The sequence below is a fragment of the Sinohyriopsis cumingii genome, chromosome 3 (genome assembly GCF_028554795.1).
Source record: "Sinohyriopsis cumingii isolate HCF-2022 chromosome 3, ASM2855479v2, whole genome shotgun sequence".
NCBI classification, from domain to species: Eukaryota; Metazoa; Mollusca; class Bivalvia; order Unionida; family Unionidae; genus Sinohyriopsis; species Sinohyriopsis cumingii.
In genome coordinates, this window is record NC_142963.1 from 105,422,235 (window position 1) to 105,442,628 (window position 20,394).

Sequence of the window (20,394 nt, forward strand, 5' to 3'; positions counted from 1 at the left end):
AATATTTTCTGTGATTCAACAAGAAACTGTTGACACGTCTACACTCTGAAGGTTACAACAGACGTCATTGCCTTCCATTTTGGATTTCATCGGGACTCGAACTCAGTTTAATTTAGGACATTTTATCACAAAGACGTCTATTTTATAATTCTTGGATTATTTTTGGATTTGATTCGTACAACCATAAGTTCTTTTTTCTTATTTATTCATTTTTATTCTAGGGAAATAAATTATATACTGAATTTTCAATTTTTTCCTGTTTGGGTATGTGTGTGTGATTTGGATTTTTAATGTAGCTTCAACAAATTTTCAGTCATATCGCTACGATGTCTGCAGTGTAGCAGTATATAGTGATGTCGCAGACATGTAGCATGATGTCCCACCCAGTCACATTATCCTGACACCAGGCCGACCAGTCCTAACACTAACCTCTTAATGCTGAACGCCAAGCGAGGCAGCTGTTAGTACCATTTTTGTATGTCTTTGGTATGACTCGGCCGGGAATCGAACCCACGAGCTCCCGCATCCGAGGCAGATGCTCTAACCGCTAGGCCACCGGAACGGTGTTACTTTTTGTAAGAGCCTAGACTCGTAACTATATATATATATATATATATATTTATTTATTTGCGTGTGTGTGTGTGTGTGTGTGTGTGTACTTTACCAAACTCCCGTGCAATAGTTGAAAATAATAAAACGCACTAGTTTTTTTGTGTGTCTGACCACATCTTTGCATTTTGTTTGCGTTTTATTTTCTAGGATTCGAAACTATGTTAGAATGCTGGTTCCATTAGGGGCAACATATTTCACATACATGGTTTTCAGTGGATTGAACATTCTGGAATTTTGGAAACTGGCCGGAGAACTTGCCTGTGTAATTCTCTTTTGATTTTTCATGCAAATGTCCTTACCAAGTTTCCTTGTTTATCCTAAATTGGCACGCAACCAAACCAGCCATGATTTTGAGTTCTGTCACTTAAACCATGAACATTGATCTAGAGTAGTACATAGTGTTCTGGTTGGATGTCCTCAGCCAGTGTTCTGGTTGGGTGTTACCAGCCAGTGTTCTGGTTGGGTGTTACCAGCCAGTGTTCTGGTTATGTGTTACCAGCCAGTGTTCTGGCTGGATATCACCAACCAGTGTTACCAGCCAAAGACTACCGGACCTATAAGCAAAATGATTAGATGCGAACAATTTGTATTTTGCCAACATATATCTTTTATCAATAAAGATTCCTGCTACGCATATGCACAAGTAGCAAGGTGTTTTTTTTTTTTTAAATCGGAGTTTTGTTATCACCACTACAACGTGATTGTACACGCGTACACATAAGATAATCAAAGCAACTGTCACGTGCTGTTCACTTGTTGCTCTGACTTGCTAATGATATTGAATCTAATCCGGACCCACGCATGGGCCCTATCTAGCAAAGAGGCTTATCTTTTTCGCGCGGTAAGGAGTTAAAATATTGACAGTAAGAATGGCCACACGAGCAAAGAGCTGAACAAGTTCAGTGCAGTCAGTAAGACGTGGTTAGATGGACCTATTTCAACATAAGACCACTTGATACAGAATTTTCAACCACCAGTTCGTCTGTGTATAATCAGAAATGGGGTTGGTGACGCCAGGAACGGTCTTAGCAAACGCGGGACCAGATTTGGAATTTGCCCCCCCCCCCCCGATTTACTCTCTCTCTCTCTCTCTCTCTCTCTCTCGATATATTTAAAACAAATTATTAACGCACGGGGCCCCTGTGGGCCCAATCGGTCTAAGGCCGGCATGGGTAAAGCTATTTATTGCAAAACAAGAATTCCGTTAATTGATAAGAAAAATGTATTAATACCGTATCATATGGCATTTTTGGCTGAACTAAGTATTAACGCATAAAAACATTAAATTGGACCTTTTCATATACACTCAAGATTCGATGACTGGGCTTCGGTTGAGTTCCAAATTCAACAAGTAGCATTCTCCAATTATACTAATAGTAAGGGACTTCAACGCCGACCGTACTGTATCCAGTACATGCAGAAATATGACAAATATCATGAAACTTCAATTTACATTAATGGATCGATAAACCCACACGAATTATTAATCATGGCTCAACAGTGATTGATTGAATAATATGAGTGAAACACTAAATTGTTACAAAAAGGGGTCTTAGAACCTTTTTGTTGTGATCTGTACCCCGTTTTTTGTTTGACAAAAAGTAAATAAATGCTTTGGTATTACATCACACGAAAGCATGGGACGATAAAGTAGCTAATTCTGAAATGTACAGAGACTTGTTATAAAGAGCTAGTTGGGACTTTCTAATCTTGCGATGGATGAACAGGTCTGAAAAGTCTCTGGTAATATCTTAATGACAGTCCATTCCTAATAAATTAACTGTTCGTTCGAGAGATCCTCCCTGGATGCACACTGATATTGCAAAATTATTCGTCAACGAAACTATTCCACTGTTTGGCTAAAAAAACAAACACCAAATCTTTCTAAATTAATTGATATCAGAAACGAAATAATAAGTGCTGTAAAAAGTTCTAAACTTGAGTGTTTTAGCAAATTAGGTAATAAACTCCATCATGCCAATATTGGCCCAAAAGTTTGGTAAATATAGCCACCAAATTTCTGAAGAAAAATATAATTTCAAAGCATTCAATTCTGATAGATAATAAACACAATACACAATAATCCCCTATTTGTTATTTATACTGGACGTTCTCATACTTGCTACGTGTGCATGAAAATTTCTTACTTGCTATGTGTACAGGATATTCTCATGTTTGTTACCTGTACAGGGTAAATCCAATTATTGTAATATGTGCAAGATAACGTCATAAAGGCGACGAGTGCAAGATAACTTCATGCCTTATATGTGTGAAAGATAACTACATACCTGATATATGGACAAGATAACTTCATATCTGATATATGTTTAAGATAACGTCCTGCCTGAATTATGGGCAATATAACTTCATATCTGATATATGTGTAAGATAACGTCCTACCTGATATATGTGCAATATAACTTCATATCTGATATATGTTTAAGATAACGTCCTGCCTGAATTATGGGCAATATAACTTCATATCTGATATATGTACAAGATACCATCATATTTGATATCCAGAGGATCTCAAATGGGTAATGATTTAATATTGAATACCTCACCGTTTGTTGGTACCCCCTGCCGATTTTTAAAACGAAAAGAACAAATGAGATGAAAGATGCACAGAACTTATTCAGTTCATTTATTGATTTATAATTTCAAACCTTATTATGCCCAGGTAGAATCCTGACACCGTTATCGTCTGCGCGACGATCCTGTTCGCCAGTCATTTCCAATTCGTGGCCAAGTACATTTTTCGGCGAAGGGGTGAATGCACAACGACACATGTATGTACACAGAATTAAATTAATATGTCGTCTGCTTCCCATATTTACAGTGTCGAATCAAACAAAGGAAAAGAGTGACAACTACAAATTTGCCTTTCATGCGGATTTAACAAGCGGTTTTATTTTTATGTACATGTGTGCAAATGATATAACTCTCAACATTATGGTAATTTACGGAATAGGATATACTACGCCACACTGTTGTCTCATGAAATCAACTCGCCCATAGCTTATGCAACGTTGCACCGTGTTAGTATGGGATGTTCGTTAAGCATGAATGGCGCAGTGAATGCCAGTGTTAGGACCGCTCTGGTTTCATTCATGCTAGAAATTATAAATCAATGAATGAATTAAGTTATGTGAACTTTTTATCACATTAAAGAATTTTTCCATTATTTAAATTGGTGGAGGGGTTTTACAAACAAAAGGGGGTTTATATTCAGTTTAGATTGCGGTAGACGATCCATGTTTTGGTAACAACTAACATTACATTGTTGCAATATTCATGTGACAGAAGGTTGACTGGATGCAGAAATTTCCATATTTACTGTAATGTATTTGTGACCACATATTTGCAATACTTGGAACAGTAGACTACAGAATTTGTAAAAGAAAAAATCATTTTGAGTCGGAATTGCATCACGTATTTACCGCGTAGATATGCAGTGCTTGGTTAAACTGTCAGTTTGGAGATAGGTTTATGTCCACATTCTTCTGTGAACAGAGGTGAGTTTATTTACTTCTGTAAGTTAATATTTATGCCTCGCTTGTATGTAGGGTAGATTCTATGCTACATGTTCATCGCCACACCCCACCCCCACCCCCCGACTCCCACCCCACACACCGTGCTTTCAACTGAGCAATACTTGTTGTTGTTTTTGTCTTGTGTTTTTTTTTAGACCTTTTGTTATCATGACACAACAAGTCCCTGTGGCAGTAAATTGACCATATTCAGATAGACGAAAACATTTTTTCCTCAATTCCTTTCGTGACTCGAATAAAAAAATAGCCGCCAAAATATTAATTGAAAACAAAATATTCCAGAAGGCGAGGTTACAAAAGTTTTCCCACTATCGTAGCCAGTCAGTAAAGAGAATACAGCACAATAATTTCATTGGCTTGTTTGGACCAATCAGAATCACATAAAGTGATATGTTCACGTGTTATAATATAAAAAAATATATATATGAAACTGCACATACTATAGGCAAAGTGTACCGACTATGCGATAAATCTGCGCGATAACTGCATACCTGTTATATGTGCAATATAACTTCACATCTGATATATGTACACGATAATGTCATAACTGATATGTGTGCAAGATAGCTGCATACATGCTATTTGTGCAAGATAACATCATGCCCGAAATGTAGACAAAATATTTTCAAGCCCTTTACACGACCAGGATATTTTATTTCACTTGTTGAATAAATTAGGCATTAGCTAGTATAAAGATTTTAAGTACTTAATTTGGAGTTTGTATATATTATCAGAGTGGTTAATGTTGTCTACATGTGTCAGCCATTAATATAAAATGTTTAGTTTAGTTTAAATTGTGTTCTTTATCAAAATCTGACGCGTTCTAAATTCTTTTTTTATTGTGTAGTTAGGTATCAGAAATTGCTCGTGATAGTGTAGATTTGTGTTGTTCTTTTTTACTCTGGTAAATAAATATTACTTTTATAACGGACTGTATGTATGTATGTACGTGCGTGTGCGTGCGTACGTACGTATGTATGTGTGCATGTATTGTTAGCTGGCTAACACAGCACCGAATAATATTACAAATTAGAAAAAGAATCACGAATCAACTAATAAATTTACAATGTATAGTATCTAATTGTATGTGACCATGCAAATATATCTTTACGTATATTTCGGAAATGTTTACAGTTAGCTTATTATATCATGGTCATTCTATTGTCATTTATCTGGTGGAAATAATAGTACCAAAAAATACTATATATGTTCACGTGGAATCTATTGGTAAACGATGAATATTTACTTTGTGTGCTTGGAGTATGCCTGATATTACACTGAATTTTCGCACTGAAACATTTTGAGTTCATTTAGAGTAACAACTATTAGTTTTACATGTATACAGATATTAGTGGGGCCCCGAGTGGTCTAAAGCGCTCACCGTTACGGGTTACTGCCATCTCACCTCTGTCTGTTTGGGTTCGAGTCTCGGGCTCGGCTAATGTGGGTACGTGAGAAAGTTTGCCTGTAGTTTCTCGTGGGTCGGTGGTTCTTTCTGGGGTTTTCTCGAGTTCTTCCTCTACCATTTATACTTGCCGCCATGTATAGCCTATCTTGTGCTGAAAAATGGCGTTAAACCCTGCAACAACAACATCAACAACAACAACAGAAAGTAGTATCAGACTGTGTCTTTCCTAATTCATGTTAAAAATGAATGATTATAGATGAGATTTACATTCTAATAGGCCTACGAATGCTTTTCTTGAGTAATACGTACTTTATAATAAGCGGGTGACTCTTACGACAAATATAAATGTAACACAGAAGGGAGAATAGAAAAATCGAAAGCTTCCACTGTATGTCATGATGTTTGTATTAAAGGGTAATTTACAAATATATTTTGTGAAGTACACAGTGACAAACTTAATATGACAACGAGATTCTAATCAAAGTAGGATCGACGGGGAACAAAGCCAGCACGGATAAAGGGAAACAGAGGTCACAATATGTGGGGAAAATTACTATATATGAACTAAAGGGAATTGCATTTTCCTGAGTTGTTGCACAATAAGATTGCTGACAAGACCTTACACAGTTTTGGTTTAATTAAATGATAATATACTGCATTTCTCGGTGTTACGCTGTGGTTGTAAGTTGGGCTTGCGGTTTATTGTATAAAGAGCCTAGTTAGGTATTAGAAATTGCTCGTGATAGTGCAGGTGTGTGTTCTTTTTTACTCTGATAAATAAGTTCGTTACTTTTATAACGGAATTACGTCTTTTCAATTAGTCTAGTCTTGTCTGTCTGTCTGTACGTACGTACGAACGTACGTATCTATGTATTTGTGTGTGCGTGCGTGCGCGCCTACGTATTTATGCATGCATGCATGCGTGTGCTTGTTTGTGTATATATGTACAATATCTATTATCGAAGAATTGTCAGCTGATAACATATCAATTAAAAATTGAAATCGAAAAGAGATATCGCTATTTTATTTCGGTCAACCGCTGCAACAGCTGTTAACTGCAATTTAAAGATTTTCCCGGTAGTCAGTATTTGTTTTTAATTATAAACCTTTTTGTAGCCCATGTATCAGATGTTTGTGTGTCGACTGCAATAACATTTAATGGCAGAAGCTCCAGCAGATGTTGTTTGTGAGAATATCGATATGTAATTTACTTTCAGTTAGCGTCATGATTATGAATATTGACGTCATTAAGGCAGTTTTGTTTCTTTAACTGTGAGTCTTGATTTATGCACATTCCCCAAAATGAATGATACAGTGGGAAGTAATTTATGAGTAAAGCGTCGCTGGGGTAGCGGAGGTGGTCATTTGAACACCCAAGCATGAGACTACATTAAATAACAAAAAGCTTTAAATGGAAATTGAAATCATGACCGTGACAAATGGATGAATACAATGTTTCTTTGGAGCGTCACAGAAAAGCGAATACAAATATAGCCACTCGTTTCTGATACTGGACTTAAGATTTCAAACTGCAGCTTTGAAAAGGATGACATCTGTAACCGAGAGGAGGTTTGAAGGGGATATACTGTCCATTCGAAACTTGTAATCTACAGCTTGTAACAAATTGGACCCTCTGTTCAGAGAGTTTTGTTGGAAGCCCCTTCTTCAGAATCAAGGTCACATTTATAATTTTAGTTAGACTGTCTCAACGTTTGTTTAATTTGAAAGCTGCTTTAAGTAAAATAATGAGACGCATCACCTCTGTATTATTCATTACAAAGAATACATCATGTACAAGAGTCATGCTTATACCTTGAAGGTCAAGGTCATTACTATTTTAATAGCAGTAATACAATACCTGTCACTATTACATTGCTTACCTTATCACATGGGTGACAGCACATAGGGGTAATTGGGCACTTGCCGCCCGCTCCTTCATTTCGCTTATTAACATCTTCCCTTCTACATCCGTAAAACGTAATCTTTGAACACCACATGTTTGCCCGTTTCCCCAGCAAAATTATGCGGACGCCTCTGCTTTTCAACGTCGGAATTACCCTCGTACAAATTAGAAACTTCCATCCTCCCATTAGACGGAAAGGTACAAAACAATTAGAACAGTAAAGAAGTGAATCCCAGTTTGACCACACGTAATAGGCGCATCCAAAATAGCAATTCTCTTTTTTTGATGCCATTATGGAAATGCTCGGGTTGAGGTTAGATTCGACCCTTACCCTCCCGCCCCTGCGCCACGCTATCAAAGCTTTTAGCCCTATTCCGGCAGAGATGCGATTATGACCTATAATTACTAAGGAAAGTTCCTCCATCAGAACTGAACCGTCTGACCGGACGTCGTTCATTGCCTGGTCACTGGGAGCCAGAAACATTGCACCAGCTTTGAGGTACCTTATTATTTGGGACATTGATCAGGTCACCCAGGTTTTTTTAATTAATTCTGTTCGATATTCGAAGTCGACGTATACACTGCCGACCAGCAAAAGTGTTAGGAACGGCATAACCACCATCCCTATGTTCCCTTTTAATCCTTACGGGATGTGCGAGCATCCATTTTGGAGAAGTGCACCTTCCTCCCCATATACGGTGACATTCCCCATTAGGCTATGGATAAGGAGCTCTCTCAAGGGTTTACAAGGGCCAGGAGATCGCAGGGCAACATAAGGAGTGGTATGTCCCGGACACTACGGTCTCTGTGGTCAGCTACATAGTGCACTCCTCTCTTTGGTCTCTTAAATTTCTCTAACCCCACACCATCCTCTTATGATAGCCCCTCCGTGACCCCAACGATTGTGTTTCAGCGATCTACTCGTCCCGTTGGTATACATACTCAGGGTATTACTCCAGATGTCGCTGCACAAGGGGTCTCTTCTTTTGCCATTGCAAGTGTTCAAGATATACTTATATGCCCAGTTAGTGCCTTAGGGTCTTATTTGATCTCAGCTAAAGCTAGACAATACAGAAGGAAATATCTTTTCCTACCTTTAAAAGCCTCCGCTGATATTTTATCATCCACTATTTCCAGTTGAATTGTCATCACTATCAAGAGCACTTATCAGTCCTTCACTTGGACCCAACAGTTGCGTCACGAGAAAGGGAACCATCTGTTGCCAACTTACAGTAGTGGACACTCCTACCGTAAGTGGCGATTATATCATTTTTATGACAGGCTAAATGAGCCTCCTTCTGCAGTAGCAAATTAACAGTATGGATAGAGACTGCATTCCTGCTATTAAAAAGCAGTTTTGTGATTGGAGGAAGGGGTGTAATTTTAATTACGTAATACTTACCAGACACCGTTTAAGATTCGTTCGTCATCCAGCCCCATTCCGATGTTCCAACGCAAGCAGTCTGCTCAAAGTAAAAGATGACGGCTACCACGTATGGAGGAAGGGATGTAATTTTAAGAGCGTAATACTTACCAGACTCGTTCCTCATACTTACCAGACTCATACAACCCCATTCTGATGCCCCAACCCAAGTAGTCTGGTGTAAGTAAAAGATGACGGCTGCTAGGTGTGGAGGAAGGGGTGTAATTTTAATGGCGTAATACTTACCAGACACCGTTCCTCATACTTACCAGACTCATACAACCCCATTCTGATGTCCCAAACCAAGTAGTCTGGTCTAAGTAAAAGATAACGACTACTATGTGGTTCAGTGTGAGTCTGTGTTCTTTCTAGCTATAGAAGTTCTGGAACTTTTCCATCTAATACGAGGATGGAATTTTCTAATTTGTACTAGGGTAGTTCAACACCGGAAAAGGTAAGCACAACAATAGTGACAGGTATGTTTTACATTATTAAAATTAGATCAATAATTTAGCCCCCTCCCACTTAGAATTAACACTATCCAAACGGACGAAAGACAGAAATAATTTGTTATTTTTTTATTCTCTGATTCTTACCTTCTCACCGGTTTAAAACATTAAAACGTGTGATAGTCTATTGAAAAAGAAAATTTCATCACATTAAAAGGGCATCTGAAACGTATGTCTGTAATAGCCCGTGTCTCTTATATCTATTCATGATTGTATCCCCTTGTTATATCAAGGTTAGAGTAACTGTTGATTTGAGGCTTTAAATCGCCACAATTTAAACTTTCCGACAAGAACTAAAAAATAGGCCTGGATTGCTTGGCAGACTGAATGGACAGCATACACGTGATTATCGACGTAATTTCTAAGTGTGTTATATGCTTTTATCGGCAAAGATACAACCTTTTGATATATTATATTATGTAGACAAGGCATCGGGAACCATTTATAATTATATTGTCAGGTCCGCTCAGTTGTTGAGTGGTGCGTGCCAAGTTATATTAATCGCCTTTATTTAAGTATTGTTTAAGAACATAAAATACAAAACTAAACTCGTATCGCTTGCCTGTCCAAGGTGTTTGGCGTGACATCATCGGCACGCATGCCAAATACTTCCGACACCTGCTGTAAACACTCTTTACATTTCCATATAATTGCAGAGGTAGCCTGGAGACCGCACTCTGGCTAGTTTTCCAAAAGCAGTGCTACTTCTTAAATCTGCGTGATGGCTTGCACGCTATGTATGTCACCAACCGCCATGTTCATCTATATCCACTTTTACTTTAGGATAGTCTCGTCAAAACGGTACAGTAGCATACTCTGTTATTTTGATAAAGTATATTTGTCGTTTGGTTCATTTGACGGTTGTGTTTGCGAATAGATAACGTGCATATTTGCGTTTTCTGTAAATTATTTTGTTTCTTTAATTGTTTTCTTTTCTGTTTGTTTAACATGCTTGATTTAGAGTGTTTGATTTAAATATATTTTACTTCGCTTAGCGTTTGATAGGGAATCCGGAGTGGCCGAGTGGTCTAAAGCGCTCTCAGTAACGGATCACTGCCATCTCACCTCTGTCTGCATGGGTTCGAGTCTAGGATTCGGGCAATGTGGGTATGTGAGAAAGCTTGCCAGTAGCTTCTCGTGGGTCGCTGGTTCTTCCCGGGGTTTTCCCGGTTTCTTCCTCCACCATTAATACTGTCCGCCATGCATAGCCTATCGTGTGCTGAAAAATGGCGTTAAAACCCACAACACCAACACCAACACCAGCGTTTGATAGTCTTGTGTAATGTGTTTGTTTCATTTGACGGGTGTATTTAGTTACCATTCGTTTCATATTTGATTTTTCGTTTGTTCATTCCGCTATATTCATTTTTATTTAGCATTCGTTTGCCTCATTTGAGTTTTACTTGTTTCTTTGATGATATTAAATTTAATTAGACTTTAGTTGGTTTCTATCGTCATCAGCTTATTTTACTTGTGTTTGGAAGGCTTTTTATTCTTTATTTACATTCTTCAGTTTTGATCAGTCTTGTGTAGTTCCTCATTTGTTTTATTTGAATATTGATCGTTGTACCTGATCTTTGATCTTTTTTATAACCATGCTTATGTTATTTGAGGTTTTCTTGCTGTATTGGAAATATATGTATTTTAAATGAATTCACTAATTTGGGCGGTAATGGTTTTGTCTATGCATTTGTTAGCTTGAACTTTTATATGAATGCCATGCACGCCCGGCCCTAGGATGTGCGGGGCCCAAGGCAGCATGCGGGGCCCAAGACAGCAAGCGATGAGCGCGGGGCCCCAAGCTGAAACAAATGCATTGCGGAGTTGATTTCCTGAAAGCGCGGGGCCCAAGGCGGTTGCCTCGTTCGTCTTGCCCTAGGGCCGGGCCTGATGCCATGTACATTAGCACCATACTTGTTTTACTTACTGGACTAATTTTGAGAGCACAAAACATTGTTGCAATATAGGTACACTATAGATATTATGTCTGAAAAGGGTTCAGTCGTAAAAGTCACGAATAATGAACTGCAGGTAAAGGTTTAATTTGGGGTGGGGTGGGGTGCGCTTCAGATATTATCAACTTCTTAGAGTGACAGGTGAAAGGTGAAGTTGTTTGAATTTGCAACATACACAATGGGAAGAATGATGACATACCTCTATGTTACTTCAATGTTTTGTGACTGAAATTTCTTTGGATATTGTACTTGTGGAAATAGTATATGTTCTAAGCATACTGATAACCAAAATGACTGCTCCCATGTGCTCACAAAATCATCCTGAATTAGTCTAAAGTACACCATATTAAGCAATTATAAAAATTGGAAAAATGAGTTTTACCAGACTAGACAATAACAGATTCAAAAAGTGCAATGATGGAATTACAAAAATGTAAAATAAAGTTATCAGCTCTTTCTTATTAAAATTACCTTTGAAGTCCGGGAAGTGAAACTGATCATGCTGAGCTAGCATTTTATGTTATAAATGCACATCTGGAATAAGGCCAAGCTGTATACTCTACAACCTATATTACACATATCAATCATTCAACAAAATAGAATTAATTAAATGTTCTTTTTAAAAAATACCTAAGATATACAAGGTATCTTTTAAATAGTAAGTATAACCAATGAGGAAAACTGAAAATTATTCTTCTTTTAAAATATAACCCTATGCAAAATACGAAACTGTAGATCGCCACCATTGTCGTTTACTTTACTGCCATTTTGAATTTGTTTTGGTTAAACGCACAAGTGACTTACTAGAAAACATGACAACTAAAGAAGAAAATAACAAGAGAAGCAGCAGCAACAGCCCCCAAACAAATTACATCTGTTTACACCTCAAATCAGCACACAGGTTTTTTAAATCAATGGTTTCCAGAGACACTTCATGCATTTAAATATTTTACGATGCACAAGGTAAAATCGCAAAACTAGTTAATCTTTAATTAAACCTTAAAATTCAAACCAAACTATGTCCACAATGTGAGGCTAATTACATTTAACAACTGACACCTAACCTTAATAGAAAGATATTTGCCATACGAATGTATACATATATTGTTTTAAACGTTTAATGAAACAGTTACACTACCGATAAAATTGTTTCACATTTTAACTCAGACATGAACAATACCTTAAAAATGTCATAACACACCTCGATCTTATAACTTGTGGTGACCTTATGACTTGTGTACATGAAGACACTCAGATGTTACGCGATATATCTAATGAGTTTAGAAATTTATGTATGAAAAGTAATCACTTTGACTGAGCTCATTACTTCAGTTAATATGGAGAATATAGCAAGTCCGAAATCTTCATTATGTACACACACCCCCACGTATTAAAATTCATTCGAAACACCACTGGATTTCATTCGGCATAATGTTCTCTGTCTTTGGACTAGTGATATAAAGTTAAGACTATTTGGGGTTTAATTCACAATACTGTAAGTTGTTTTGAAGTTTCAGTTCATATTCTATGAAAATAAATTATTTGTTGACTTTTACAGAACCTGATGTTTTTGCTCTGTTCCGTTATTTAGTTTAAGACCACCGAGTCAGAACACTAATCACTTGGAGAAAAGGTATGCAAGGGAATAAAATAATGCGTGACGAAAATGAATCAGTCTGTATGAGAAGCGTATTCAGTCATGAGGATGTTAGCTGGAAGCCGAAGTCACTTAGGTCTTATTATCAAGAACTGTAAAACAGCCAAATAAAAAAGTTGGGTTTTATCAGTTCATGACGATATATGAATTTTGGTTGACAACGCACATTACCCTAACGCTTTTAAAACTTATTCATTTTAGTAGTAGATAAAAAAAATTTAAAAATACAAAAATGCCACAAGATACATAGTGACGAATCCACGAGTGCAACTACTAGAGTTTTTCACCCACGAGATGAAATGTATCCGTTATTCGCTCGTTTCAAGCAAATATTCTTTTTATTTTATGCTCACATAAGTTGGCTACCTAAAGTTTGTGACAGTAAATTAGCAGATTTCTTACGGTAATGTCAGTTGTTTACCGTACATGTTCTGCTGTGCTATGTGTACCTGCGCACAGTATTTGTTCCACATCAGAGTGATAAACATTAACTGATATTTCCAGAATAACAAACTACAAGTTTCAAGGATAACAGACAGGGATTATTAATAATGACAATGACATATACATAAGTTAAAAGTAGTTCACTGACAACAAAATCAAAGGGAGGTAAGTATGTTCTGACCCAAAAAAGTAGTTCCTGTAGTGACAAAATCTTGTTATTTTTTCACTGCAGTGAAATATCAATATTATTTTAATTAGAAAATAAAGTAATTCACTGCTTAGCATAAAATAAAAATATTTCTTTGGTCAGTGACTTGTGTTGAAATGAGTTAGCTTCAGTGGAAAAAATAAATGACATCACGAAAGTTACAGATTACCAATAATCTGTAATGTCTTCTTCGAACTATAGAGTGACAGTAATACACTTAGATCATATAAAAATGTTTGTGTGCCAAAGAACACATATTAAAAAGGACATGGGGACATGAATTACCATTCACATATTCAAATGTAGGTACTCCCCACCTATAAAAATAACGTTAAACATATTAGTTTATCCGAATGGACAATGTACAACCCACAGAAATAACATCTATTAACAAAGAAAAGGAATAAGTGACAACTTGAAACAACCAATGAAACTGCAGCTGGTGCTTGTATGAAAAACAAAATCTCGAAATAAAGTAAGAGTTTAAGCTGTGTGAGTCGGCAACTGACAGTTCATACCACGATGAACTCAGAAAAAACAACGTTAAACTCTTATAATTGAAATTTTAATTATTTGTTATGTTATTTTGTTTGCATCATTAAAAAAACAGAAATCTTAATTGAGCGTAGTAATACATGTTTGTGGTTTTTCTGTTACGTAGCTATTTATAGCACTTGGGATGTCCAGCTTGATCGCAATAAGGTCATCATAATACCAGTCCTTCAACCAATGGAAGCCAAATTTTTTCAATTATTTTTTATTTGTTTGTTAGAATGTTGTTTTTCTTTAATGCTTACTTCATGTCTGCCTTAACTGGCGGTGTTTATCTTATGCTGTACATGTGACTCTATTTATAGAAGTGGAAAAGTAGTTCTCCTTACAGTTCATACAGAAATGAACGCAATTCGTTTTGATCACGTGGTAGCATTCTGACCAATGGAAATGTTACTTTCCTGTACCAGCTACTGGCATTGCAATTATGTAAGAGTTTAACGTTGTTTTTTTGTGAGTTTATCGTGGTATAAACTGTCAGTTGCCGATTCACACAGCAAATAACGCCCGAAGGGCGTTATGTAAGCTGTGTGAGTCGGCAACTGACAGTTTATACCACGATGAACTCAGAAAAAACAACGTTAAACTCTTATAATTGAAATTTCAATTATTCGTTATGTTATTTTGTTTGCATCATTTAAAAATATAAACCTTAATTGAGCGTAGTAATACATGTTTGGTTTTTTTCTGTTACGTAGCTATATATAGCACCTGGGATTGTCCTGCTTGATCGTAATAAATAAGGTCATCATAATACCAGTCCTTCAACTAATGGAAGCCAAATTTATTCAAATTTTTTATTTAAAAAATGTAAGAATGTTGTTTTCCTCTAATGCTTTCTTTGTGTTTGCCTTCACTGGAAGTGTTTATCTTATGCTGTACACGTGACTCTATTCATAGAAGTGGGTATTCTTAGAAAAGTAGTTCTCCTTATAGTTCATACGGAAATGAACGCAATTCATTTTGATCACGTGGTAACATTCTGACCAATGGAAATGTTACTTTACTGTACCAGCTACTGCCATTGCAATTATGATATAATGAGATCGAGATAAATAATTTGCTTGATGCTTATTTAGTGTTTTTCTCTTGTAAAGAAAACCTTCACAAGATTCTTTTTCAGTTTAGTAAATAGAATGTAAGCTCTGGCATGATGCCTACTTATTGCAAATTTTGAAAGAAACTGTTAAAACTGAGTCTGCAGAATGTGCCACACACACACCTTGTACATAGTTAAAATATATCCCTCGATTGGTTACCAAGTTTTATTCTACAAGCATGGATTATATGTTTTGGGTGAAAAGTTATCAAACAAAATGAATGGAACAAATCTCGAAGATGAATTCTAGCTAAGGGACAAAAATCGAAATCAATTTATTCTATCACAGCATTGTCGACGATTCACACTGATCATTCAGCACAATAGAAAAAGCTCAGAGTCAAACTAAGAAGACGAGAGACAGAAGATGACTGGGACGTTAAACAAAATATTAACGAAAAAGATCACTATTAAGCTAACAAGACAAGAGACAGAAGATGACTGGGGACGTTAAACAAAATATTAACGGAAAAAGATCCCTATTAAATCGATATATATATATATATATATATATATATATATATATATATATATATATATATATATATATATATATATATATATATATATATATATATATATGCTGCAAATATTCAGTACTTGACATATGTCAGGATCATTAAGGTTAGAACTTTCTGTCATTTATATAGTTATGAAGATGAACGTTTCTGGCTCATTGAATCACTGATGACATACATGTAGATGCAGCTCAGCTTCCAAATATGTGTTAACTTTTTGTAAATTCCAAATTGGCGGGATGTTCGAGAATTGTTTCCTTCATAACTAATTCTGGCTATATTTTAGGTTTGGGTCCTTGTAGTGTGTGATTACATTCCAACCTGCCTTACAGATGACCGCTACTAAGTAAATCACCTGTCTTAGACAGCCATAGTTACGTGGCTTCCTGCACCATATTATTGTAGAAGTAAGTAGATATATTATAAATTCAACACAACTGTCATCGGAGTTCGTGTTTGCCACTTCCCATTGGGGGCTAAGTCATTGTTGTTGTTTTGGGGTTTAACGTCATTGCTCAGCGCAAGATCGGACATATATATAGTGAACAATATAACTGGTAGAGAAACAACCCCGGTAAGAACTTCCGACACAAGAGAAGCTACTTACTGCCAGCATTCTCACATACCGCACATTGGCCCAGCCGAGACTCAATACAAGTGGACAGAGTTGAGATGACAGCGATCGGTAAAGGTGAGCGCTTTAGACCACTCGGCCACCGGCGACCCTAGACAACAAAAACCCACATTGATTGCTTGGTAACAGGAAATGGATGTAATTATCCTTGGCGTCAACATAATCACTTTAAGTGTTTGAAAATAGAATTAGAAACAACGAGTAAATTTCTCGAACAGTCTCATAATGCCGTTTACGCCGTAAAACAGCAACCCGTCCACAAAGAATCATGTTTTTTCCGAAAAAGAAATAAGCTGCAGCTGTGTTTGTTCAGTAACACATGAAGGACAATATTTGTGGAATGAAAGTACTATATTTACAACAGTATATTACTACACAATCATTGACATGAAAACCTTTATCAATTCATAGTGAAATGCAAATAAAAAATACTTCCTACCCTCTTCAGCGTACACATTATCAATAATCACTCGAAGAATGGATCTTGCAACCATTGTCCCCCCATGGTCCGATATATCCTCGTTTGTTCCGCAAGTCTGCATGGCTACAGTGCAACGAACTGGCTCGTACATGTTCTGCAAGATCAGTATCGTCTAAACTGACCATCAGTCAAAATTACTTACCGTGAATCCTCTATCAGTGATAATGGAGGCCGCATATAATTTCTTACCGTAAACCCTATGCCAACAGTTGCTGCAAAGGATCCCGCTTGAAATTTTCCCTGATCAAACTGCACTAGCAACGAAGTTTTTCCCACTCCACTGTCACCCACCAGGATTGTCTGTGGAGAATGGAAATGAGTATTAAAATGGCAATTGATTCAACACTTGAAAACATTAAACTATATAATGTCGTTGCTAAAATATTACGGCCCAGTTATACACCGATCATGTTCTTGTTCTCTTATGAGTCCCAAAAAAGTTTCTATTTGAAGCAAGTTCTTTTATCATTTTTAAATAAAATATATTCTCATCAACTATACCCAAAACATATATCGATCTCACGACCGAAGGTTTCATATTGACGACGTTTCTCAATTTTTCTTGAATAGAAATGGCGTCATTATGTCTTCCAGCTATTTTTGCTAATGATACTGTGTGAATTTTTGGATATGGTTTATAGTATAAAAATATGTGGAGGACACAATAGAGATTACAGCAATACCTGCCTACTATGTCACTGAAGAGTTTGCTATAACTTGGTCTCACTGGACGGTTGCCTTTGCACACAGATTATATTTCTTACATTTTTCACTGCGCTCACCAATTCCGACATTTACGGTAGATTTGCAAAGAATTTTGTCTTGCTAAACGTAAGCGTTACTTACTGGCCTATTATGTTGTGTGTACAGAGAAAAGGTTATGCCATTCATGGTCAACCAGGAAGTCTTTGCATTCTCCGCTTTACTTATATATTGTCAAGAAAAACTCCAAAAATTCATTAAAACTATACATATCGTCAGAAATGCATAGTCCCACCCTTGAGTGCGAATGTGTAAATTACTTTTGGTCCGCGTTTATGATGTAGAATTGAAAATTGTCAGATAATTAGATAGCCATTAATGATCTCAGATCTTCATTTGAAATGAGGCCTTCCTTTTATGCATTATTTACAGAGGATATTCGATTCACTTATTAGATTGTGACTCGAATATTCTCTTTATAAATAAGTTTTATGTCATGGCCTCATTATCCTAGCTACCGTAGAAACAGCTAAAGGCTTTCTAACGTATTTACTGCGTCGTGAACTGACGGTTATGGTTCCACAGTGGTTTCACAGCTCCAATTAAAGATTACTGATACTAGATTGAACATCAGATATTCGTAGAATATACCGGTGATACGAGTTTATAACTCGGGTCCAACTAAAACAACAAAGACCCAGATCTACCGTCGCATAATGCGCCTGTCAATCATTGCCAACGTTGTTTTGTCTACTAATTACTTCTAATGAAATGATGGACTCCAAGATCTTTTCAAACCGTTTTTGCACTTGCAAGCAAACTGCACTGACTATTGTGTGACACTGGGTCTTTGCGCGAGACTACTTGGTCATGTCGCCATTTTGAAATCTGGGTGTGATACAAGTTTGTCGGTGTCAAAATATTAATATTTGTAGCTTTACTTTTATTATGCATGCTGTCTGTGCCTGTGTGTGTCCTTTGTTCTCGTCTGATGAAGACCTTGCTAAAAGTCGAAAACGTATAAGGAAACCAATTGTCTTTCCCACTTCAACCCGCAAGTCCGATGCTAAATAATTTCATGGTGGATTGAAGCAAAGAATTAATAACGAGTCCATCTGGCCTGTTGGACTTTTCGAGTAAATTTAATCTACAATTTGTTTATTTTATTATATTAAAAGAAATACGAGAGTCCAAGAGAAAATAAATCACAGTGGATTGTTTCTGATGCCAACTCATGAATCTATGTGAGATGAGAAGATTAAAAACTAGTGTGCAATATCCATTAATTAGACGCTTAAAACTCCTGATAAAATCTTCTGCGTCTATGCGATGTCTGATGACACATCCTACTTCCGATCCCCAACGGTAACATGTGGAGGTATTTTTGATGCATCGAAGCCATCAGAAGCTTAAAAAGAAGCACAACTGGGAAAAAAGAACTATTCAAAAGGAATACGACACTCTCAAACGAAAACGATGTTGTATAAATAGCCGTGTTACAGAATTTGATTGGAATATAGGATGCATGTTAAGACAATGACAATGATGTAAACTGCATAGGTGCATATTGCTAATGTGAATGCATTTGATCCAGTTCCACCAGTCCACTGGTGGATCTCATCTTTCTGCTGAAGCAATTTTATTATCAGCTGTATGTTGCATACCACGAAATCATCTTCAGTAGGCTGGGTTTATGGGTTTAGTTCTGATACTATCATTGATGACAAGTCAGTAGACCAGAATCCCGATTCTTGTTCTGGCTATAATCCTGATATATTTTGATTCCTGCTTCTAGATCAGTTATGTGACTGGCTGAATACTACACATTATCGACCTGGTTACTACAAAGTGAGGATGTTGTACTGAATTTAATATTATTTAATAAATTTGATATGCGATCTAAATATGTTTCGTGTTTGTGTTTTGCATCTTCTCTATTTTCTATTTTCCATTGTACAAATAACCTTACTAAGAGCTGATTTACGTGTCTACCTGCATTTACCATTAGGTCACTGGTTACATGTTGTCTTCTTGCATGATTAAATGTCGGACCCTTTGATGATGGACTTGACATCGCCTGTGACCTGTGGACCGGTATATATATATATATATATATATATATATATATATATATATATATATATATATATATATATATATATATATATATATATATATATATATATATATATATAATTTAATTGTTTGTTAGTTTTACATTTTTTTTCCATTACATGTTATTATAATGTAACATTGCTTGCTGGACTTGACCTTGTCCAAATTGAGTTCAATTCTGCTTGACCTGATTGACGTTTATATTTTTTTTAATTTCATTTATGTAAACAACTAATAATAACTTCATTAGTCTCTATGTGTATAAGCTTATGAACTGAATTATTATTCAAGTAAACATGTTGATTGGGTCAGGGTTTTGGAGATTCCTAAGTGAATTTTGTAGGCTATTGTCTTGTAAACAAGGCTCATTAGGTCATTCGATACAGTTATTTTCCACTGGGTAATAGTTGTTTTTAGAAAATGCTAATTTGTGACAAGCTGTAAAGCAGAGAAATATATTATCTTGTGACCGTGAGGATTTTACCAGTTGTGCTTTAACATCTAGCACTTTAAGTTGTACTATGTTGTGATCAGTTAGGGCTGAATTTTATTTATTCAAATTACTGAATTCAAGTGATTATTTTCTCTCAAAATACAAAAGTGTTTTGATAAAATTCTTGGAT

General features: G+C 36.3%; 1 protein-coding gene across 2 annotated transcripts in view; it reads right to left on the reverse strand.

Moving 5' to 3' along the window:
- Positions 1–20,394, reverse strand: part of LOC149803465 (ras-related protein Rab-26-like) — a 163,483-nt gene that overhangs the window by 85,174 nt on the left and 57,915 nt on the right. For both annotated transcript variants that reach the window (XM_089953176.1, XM_089953175.1), the window contains exon 2: positions 17,144–17,254. In XM_089953176.1, coding sequence (XP_089809302.1) covers positions 17,144–17,254 — 111 coding nt within the window. The remainder of the gene's footprint in view (positions 1–17,143; positions 17,255–20,394) is intronic.